The sequence below is a fragment of the Corylus avellana genome, chromosome ca2, assembly GCF_901000735.1.
Source record: "Corylus avellana chromosome ca2, CavTom2PMs-1.0".
Lineage (NCBI taxonomy): Eukaryota > Viridiplantae > Streptophyta > Magnoliopsida > Fagales > Betulaceae > Corylus > Corylus avellana.
In genome coordinates this window covers 40938000-40946707 of record NC_081542.1, presented here as the reverse complement: position 1 = coordinate 40946707, position 8708 = coordinate 40938000, and the positions used below count along the sequence as shown (strand labels likewise).

Genomic DNA, 8708 nt, shown 5'->3' with positions numbered 1-8708 from the left:
GGCACGTCAGGAAATTACCTCGATTGGCCCCCTTTGGGCGGGATTTTGAACTTCTTTCCCTCTTTTTATTTCTCCCCTCAACTTTTTCCCACTTATTATTTTTTACCTCTTCATTTTTTTTTCCCAGCACATTCGATCTCTCTCCTGTCTCAATCTCCCTGCAGCACATTTTTTTTTCCCAGCTGCTTCTCTGCAGTCTGCACGGCACCTCTGGAGGATGAAGAGAAACAAAAGGTGAAGGGGAAAAATTGAGAAGCATGCAGCAGATCGAAGAAAAAGAAAAGGAGAAGAGAAGAAGAAGAAAAAAAAAGAAAAAAAAAAAGGAGAAGAGAAGAAGAAGAAGAGGAGAAGATCGATTTTGAAGATTTTCTGGGTTTTTCAGATTGATTTTTTGAAGAGAGAGAGAGAAAAATGAGAGCTGGAGAAAATTTTCTCCAGCTCTCACCATGGTGCAGTGGTGCAGATCTGCACGTACGGCAGCGTGAGGGAGCTGCCGTGCGTGCAGAGGAATTCAAAAGAAAAAAAAAATAATAATTTAATTAATTAATAAATTATGGAACAAATTCATGGCCATGGAGCAAGTGAGTTGTTTCAAGCACAATCCCATTTGTATAAACATGTTTTCAGTTTCGTACGTTCCATGTCTCTGAAATGTGCAGTTCAGTTAGGCATACCAGACATAATCCACAGCCATGGGGAACCTATTACTCTCCATGGCTTGGTCTCTGCGCTTCAGATTCACCCTACAAAAGCTGGTTTTGTGCACCGCCTCATGCGCTTGCTTGCTCACTGTGGCTTCTTTGCTACCACAAGAGTCAACAAAAATCAAGAAGAAGAAGGAGCGTATGATCTCACACCTTCATCGAGGATCCTCCTCAAAGAAAATGTCACCAGCTTGTCACCGTTTGTTTTGGCTATGCTTGAGCCAGCTCTGGTAACTCCATGGCAATTCTTGGGAAACTGGTTCCGGGAAGACAAGGTCACAGCATTTGAGAGTGCACATGGGATGGGATTGTGGGAGTATGGAAACCAAAATCCTGTATTCAATAATCTTTTCAATGAGGCAATGGCGAGTGATTCAGGAATGATGAACTTGGTTGTAAGAGACTGCAAGGCAGTTTTTGAGGGGTTGGACACGTTGATTGATGTTGGGGGTGGTACTGGAACATGCTCCAGGATCATTTCTGAGGCATTCCCTCACTTGAAATGCACAGTGTTTGATCTTCCACATGTTGTAGCTAATTTGACAGACAGTTTGAAGTTGAATTATGTTGGAGGTGATATGTTTCAGTCTATCCCTCCGACAGATGGCATTCTACTTAAGGTATGCATTAATTTTATTTATTTTTTGGATGAATGAATTTTACTATTGTTAGTTTAAGAAGTGTTAAATTGGCTGGATTCGTGTAAACAAAATAATTGTCTTTAATTAGCTTGTTACATTGTGCAGTGTGAAAGATAGCAAAATAAGCAAAATATGTGAATCACACAGGGTCTCGTCTGGAGGCTCGTCTGCACTACGTCCGGACGAGATTGATATGCAAGAAAACCCGAGAGGTTCGTCTGAAGTCTCGTTTGCACCTTCGTCCGAACGAGAATGATATGCCAAAAACCCGAGAGGTTCGTCTGAAGTCTCGTCTGCACCTTCGTCCGAACGCGCCGCTCCAGAGAACTAGAATTAGCGTATTTAACCTAGCTTCGTCCGAACGGTCATTGATGTCGTTCGGACGACTAGTAAGTTGCATGTATATTTTACGAAGAAACTAGTTCTCGTCCGGACGAGCTTACTACTCGTCCGGACGCCTTATAATAGATAAGGTTGTTAGCTTTTAAATTTGTATTTTGGTTGGACTAGGAGTCCAGTTTCTATTTATATGAAACGATGCATAGAGGTAAAGGTACGATTTCTAATTAGGTTTTAAGAGATCTTGGGCTTATCAAGGAGTTGAAGAAATCGAAGTCAACCGGAGTTCCGGTGAAGGGAGATCACGTAGAAGGAACAATCCAGATGTTCTGGAAGAACTACTGCGGTAGCAGATAAGTGGGTCGCTTGTCTGGTATACTTAAATGTCAAAGTGCATAGGTTATGTAAGTCTTCGACATTAAGATATTTCTTGTTATTCTACTGATTTAGTTGATTTCCTGGGTTTGACTGCCCCGGAGAGGTTTTACATTTAGAGAGTTCTCTAAATGGTTTCCTCTTCGTAAACAAATCTTTGTGTTTCTTGATGATTGATTTATTTCCGCACATGATTGTTTAATTTGGGAGTCGATTAGTTTTTCAACTATCAACTAACAAATAATTCTACACACTCCAGCAAAACTTGCTAGAATATGCCAAAAGGCTACAAAACCAGCAAAACTACAAACCACAAAAGCACCCAAAAAAAACCCTCTAAAAGAAAAGTAACAGAGTAGCAGCCATCCTATAGAATTTTGCTACTTCTAGCTAAGAAACTGAAAACTCAGACAATACACCAAGACTAATACAGACAGACAAAACACTAGACAGAAATCACTTATCCGTAATATCTACAATTCCTTCTCTGCACTGGCAGCAGCTCTTCAACAGCAGCATTTTCTACACAGCACTAGCCCAGCAGCATACAGCCACAAGAACTCCACCAAGTCACCAGCAACACAACCAACCAGACAGGGAAGACTAAAAACCACCGCAAGAATCAGGAGAGATTTTTGTACCAGATTAGTGACAGGGATTTCCCAACCAGCACAGAGCCATATTTTTTCTGTTACCCTTGAAGTTCCCCTTTCACAAAATTCTAGTTCTAACCTCCCAACACATTTTCAGAAGCATTCTTTCCTCCGAGATAAGTTGATTACCAAACTTCACAACATTTCTTTGCCTCCACATATTATAAATAGCAGAGCCCCATGCTAGTTTGTGTTGGAAGTCCCACATTGCCTGGGTATTAAGGAGATTGTCCATTTATAAGGTGAGGGAAAACCTCAACTCTTGAGCTAGCTTTTGGGTTGAGTTAGGCCCAAGACCCATTTCTAACATGGTATCAGAGCCTAACCCAATTAATTGGCTGTGGCCCACCGTCACCCATTGTCGCACGTGTTGGCTTGGATGTCCTCCCGCCACACGTGAGGGGGCGTGTTGGAAGTCCCACATTGTCTGGGTATTAAGGAGATTGTCCATTTATAAGGTGAGGGAAAACCTCAACTCTTGAGCTAGCTTTTGGGTTGAGTTAGGCCCAAGACCCATTTCTAACAGTTTGCAAATCACAGCTCAGAGACTTTTGCCCCTCCATTCCCTCACTCCCTTGTTCATATCATCCCACTCAATAGGAATATGTGGTTGATTGCACTTTTGGATAACATAAAATTTGGCAGGTTTCTTGGATTTCCTTCTATAGCTTGATCTGCAAATGTTTTTCACGAGCAACATAAAATTTACTACTATACGCTGCTTTTCTCCTCATATTATGCCCAAGTTGCTAGTCAGGTTCAAACTTCGGCAAACTGTGCATGCTATTTAATACAATGAGGAAGGACACAATCCTAGAGGATGATTATACTGTTGGTTGTGTTCTTTATGGTTGGATTAATAAATTACATAATTTTTTCATTTTTCTTGATGGTGATAATGACTAATTTGCAGTTGGTTTTACACTCAATTAGTGATGAGGATTGTGTGAAGGTACTGAAAAAATGCCGAGAAGCTATACTAAACAAAGAAAAAGGGGGAAAGGTGATCGTCATAGATATAGTGATTCATGATATCAAAGATGAACACGAAATAACCGAAGCAAAGCTCTTTTTTGACGTGTTGATGATGGCTCTGGTCACTGGAAGAGAGAGATGCGAGAAGGAATGGGAAAAGCTCTTCTTGGAGGCTGGTTTCAGTCGCTACAAGATAACACCCATGTTTGGTTTAAGGTCCCTTATTGAGGTTTATCCTTAGGACCTTAGCAACAACTATGTATTGTCCTAAGATTTGTATGACAGTAGAATAATCATGTACTGTAAGCTTGAATGCTATATGGATGACTAATGGGTTACAAGAGTTTTCAAATTTAGTATAATTATGAATATATCTATGTTCATGGTTTGGGAATTTTTTTTTTTTTTTTGACATGTTCACACAAGGGAAGGGGGAGGAGGGATTCGAACTAGAGACGTCCGCTTCATGAGGCGTGGTTCACAACCGATTGAGCTACTCTTTGGGGACGGTTTGGGAATATTTTAAAGAGACTTGGAAGAAAAGAAATTAATGTAGGCATTTATAATGCCCAACTCATACCAAACTATTGCTTAAAGCAAGCAAAACTTGAGTGTATGCTCTTTCGCACGGGGCGCACACACGTTGAAACTAACAATTATGATCTAACTTTTATAATTAAGAGTAATGCTAGAAACTACATTTTTATCATATAATTATCTCACAATATTGATGTGTTAGTTCCACCTAACCCTTGGATCGGTCATTATTAAAAAAAAAAAAATCCAAAAGTTGGTTAGGATTGCCATATTAGCATTGTGGGATAAAAATGTAATACCTAGCATTACTCTATAATTAAATAATCGTTGTGCATTTTTAAAATTCGTGTCTCTCTCTCCTTGCTAGAATAGAAATTCTAAGCGTGTTCTGGTTTAGTTTCATTTTGCACAAAACACATACCATTATATCTAACAGGAGTATTTGTTGTAACCTAGTACACACCAATTGATCAAAATTGGTAGGGACAAATAACTTCTTAAAGAAAACGATTATGTAATGCATCTTAGGAGCATTTAATTTTTTGTTTTAGATTATGCACCAACATAATGATGGGTCAGCCAGGGAATTGAAGTAGATAACTCTAATGGAAACCCATCACAACATTCTCATCAATTAGATAACAAAACAGAATAGACAAAAAATCCAGGTAGGTGGAGTTATTTTTAATTTCAAATTGCTGCCAGATGATAACATTTATAATCAGTAATTGAAAAGTCGTTCGGTCACAGTTGGCCATGCTCACAGCTTATGTTCATACACATTAGGTATCTACATTCTAGAAACACATAAATTTTCTTTAGTTCACATTAATAATTCAACTTTGTTAATAATTACACGTCTAAGACTTTACGCAAAGGCAAAAAATGAGAGCCTCAACTACAAAGTTTCGGATGCATATTAACTTTTATATGACTAATTGCCAAGTCAGAGTTATGTGGTAGCTGCCATTAGCTACTCCAATATGACTACTAGCCTAGTCAAAGCTATATGCTAGCAAAAAATATAGTTAAAAGACTCCAATATTTCTGTGAATCTGCATGAAGGAAAAAAAATTATGGCTTTCCAAAAGGAGTACCTTGATTTGGTGTTGGTCCCTTGTGGACTGCTCATAATGTTTGCCTATCATCTCTTCCTCCTCTACAGATACCTTAATTGTCCGCACACCACGGTGATGGGTTTTGAGAACAACGACAAAATAGCTTGGGTGGAAAGAATTATGCAGATTGATAAACGGGACGTTGGAGTAGCTCTATCTGTCATATCATCAAACACATCAGCTGCAACTTTCTTGGCATCAGTCTCTTTAACGCTCTGCTCTCTCATTGGTGCTTGGATTGCAAACTCCTCTAAAGAATTTCTGCAGAGTGAATTAATCTACGGAGACACAAGGCCATCCACCATGTCTATCAAGTACATAAGCCTCCTAACCTGCTTCCTCCTCGCTTTTTCATGCTTTGTTCAGTCAGCAAGGAGCTTCGTCCATGCAAACTATCTGATAAGCACCCCAGATAGCAACATACCTGCGCAGAATGTGGAAGTGGCAGTTATAAGAGGTGGTGATTTTTGGTCACTCGGGCTTAGAGCACTTTATTTTGCTTTGGATTTGCTGCTATGGTTTTTTGGGCCGATACCCATGTTTGTTTCCTCCATTGTTATGGTTATAGTCCTCCATTATCTTGACACAAACACAACTCTGTTGCATCAGCATAGGTCCCCAGGGAACAAGATGGTCAAAAGCGTGGCTGACTGAATATCCCTGGCATTCGTGGCCCTTTAGCATCATGGTGTGCAATGCCAAATTCTGCTTCTGCATAAAATGAACCAAATTCTTGATGTGAAAGGAGAGTTTTACTTCTCCTTTTCTTTTCTTTTTTTGATTTGCATCAAGATTTATAGAATATAAGATATGTATATTTCTTATAGGATAATTTATTGATCATAATCAAATTTGATGTGTTAAACAAGCCACATGTAGTAAATGACAAATCGTTAACTTTAACGAAAAACTGACAAAGAGACCTAACGTGTACAAAACTTGAAGGCCTTGTTCTTGAATTGAAAACCTAATGACTAAATCCAAATCAGGGGCTAAATATGATTTTTTTCCTAAAAGAATTATTTGATGATCACCATACTTATCTTTAGTTTTACCTACCCTAATTGTGTTACAAATAGGAATAAATTTCATTAAAGAATAAAAGCAAGAGATAAGTCATTTCGAGCTCTTTCCAAATAGTGGACGTAAGTGTCTAATACCGAACCACTCGTAAATCTCTTCGTGTTATTTTCGCATTTCTTCTGTAATTTACATTTTATTAAGAGAAGTTTATCCGAGGGAACGCAGCATCATGATCTTCAATTCCTAATTCCATGCAAATCAGGATGTGAAGATTGTGTCAACATCACGTTTGATGGATACTTTTACAAGGCTTTTGGTAAATGAGGTTTAGGTGGGATGAAACTTCTGTATAAAATGAGATGAAGGTAACATTGGAAAATGACATGAACCTTCTGATGAAACCACACCTTACGACTATGATGCACCAAAGACGTGGATAAGTCATGTTTATGGATCAATATCAATTTGACCCCACAAGCATTTGAGTTGCCAAGGAAATTGGGTTACTGGGGAAGAATTTTGAAGCCATCGGCAGCTTTTTATTAATATGTACACGCAACACAGCTAGTATTTGGAAACATGTAACTCATAATTAAAGGCCCCATTTTGGCCCATTGCCCCCCTATGTTGATGTTGCTTCTTAAATATTCCTTTTCTTCTCCCAATATTTTGTGGAAGGTGATGCTTCTCAAGTTATCACGGCTATCAACAATGCCAACCATTGTGCTGATTGGCCCATTGCCCCTATTGTGAATCATATTATCTACAATCTTTCTTCCTAATTTTGTGTTTGATCCTGCACTTGATATTAAATGAGATATTAAACGACTAAGGAGGTCGATAAGCCAATCTAATCCTAATAATGCGATTGATTTATGTCCTGATCAGCCTGATATAAATTTTCAATTCCAAAAACAAAATATTGGGCTGTAATTGAAGCGAGTCGAGCATGTATCACTTAATAATTAAGCGAGTTTCTACAGTCATGAATCAAGTTTAATGAACAGTTTGTCGATTTGACTTATTTATTTACGGCCCTAAACCCTAAGTCTTAAGTCCAGCCATCTGGGTGTGTTAGTTAAAGGGTTTTGGTTCGATACTATAGCAAAAATTGATTGATATAAAAATAAATAAATAAATAAGGATATATATATATATTTTGAAAAAGTGAAAAAGTAAGAATGTTTGATATGGAAAAATGAAAATATTGTATTTTGTAGTGATTTTTTTTATTTGAATAGTAATAAAAAGTGATTGATGTGATATAAAAAATAAGAGAATGTTGAAAAAACAAAAGGGTAAGATGAATAGTATTGAACCAAATTCGTTTAGCAAACGGGGCCTCAGTGTTCACCAGTGAACTAAAACACCCACACTAAGTAGTGGCAAGCTATCACATGCAGGGGTACTGGAACCAAGTCAAGCATATCAACTTAGCCAAAAAAAAAAAATAAAAAAAAAATAAAAAGATGGAACCATCAAAGTAATTATTCGAAAATTGCCAAGGCATTAGTAAAAAAAAATATAACTTTTATAAAGAATTTAAGAATCTTTAGAGTTGCCAATGACAACCCAATTGTAAGGATAGGTCCCCAACCACATGCCCTACTAATAAATGCCAAATGGTACGTTAAGTTATCCTACCAAGCCAGCATTTCAACAAAAATGTATACCATATTGTATTTATCACAATGTTATACAAAAAGAAGCCTAATTTTATATGCCACCCATGTGCTCACCCACACCCATTATTTCAATTTTCAACTGCATATTAAATTTGACAACAGCTCCACCACTTGTGAAAGATGAGGCTCCATGCAAGTACAGCTCCAGCTTCAATTTTGCTCAGAAAAGTGGGGAGAAAAAGGGACCAGCTTGAATTTTTGTGTCAACCATGCATATATAGAGTTCAATTCAAGTTGGGCCTTATCCTTAAGCAAGAGGCCAATTGCAATTGAAGGTCTACACGGATGAGAGTGCTAGCGGTAGTTTTTTAAATTTTTTTCTTTTTTTTTTTAAATATAAGGAATAAAATTACTTTTTTGTTTTCATATTCAAATAAACAACGCAATAACTTTCTTTATATTTTTTAGGGTAAATGTATAATAATAACTCCCTGAGTCAACCCTTCAAAATTTAAATCTCTCTAAGTTTTTTTTTTTTTTTTTTTTTTTTCAAAAATTTAGTCACTGGGTCAGTTGAAACACTACAAGAAAATGATTTTTTTCTGACGTACGTTTTCTGACGTGTCAGGCTGCCTGACACGTCAGAAAACGTCCCTGACGTGGTGTTCCTGACGTGTCTCGCGCGTGAATATTATAAGTGTCAGAAATGGAAAATTTC

General features: G+C 37.7%; 2 protein-coding genes across 2 annotated transcripts; both read left to right on the top strand.

The window, feature by feature from the left end:
- Positions 1–553: 553 nt before the first annotated feature.
- On the top strand, positions 554–3997 carry LOC132172520 (trans-resveratrol di-O-methyltransferase-like). Its single transcript, XM_059584035.1, has 2 exons — positions 554–1324; positions 3626–3997. Exons 1-2 carry the CDS (start codon positions 554–556, stop codon positions 3926–3928), a joined length of 1074 nt encoding a protein of 357 aa, XP_059440018.1. The 3' UTR covers positions 3929–3997.
- A 1023-nt stretch (positions 3998–5020) lies between these two features.
- LOC132172619 (uncharacterized) lies at positions 5021–6116 on the top strand. The gene has a single exon (XM_059584153.1). It carries the CDS (start codon positions 5301–5303, stop codon positions 5994–5996), a length of 696 nt encoding a protein of 231 aa, XP_059440136.1. The 5' UTR covers positions 5021–5300; the 3' UTR covers positions 5997–6116.
- The last annotated feature ends 2592 nt before the right edge of the window (positions 6117–8708 follow it).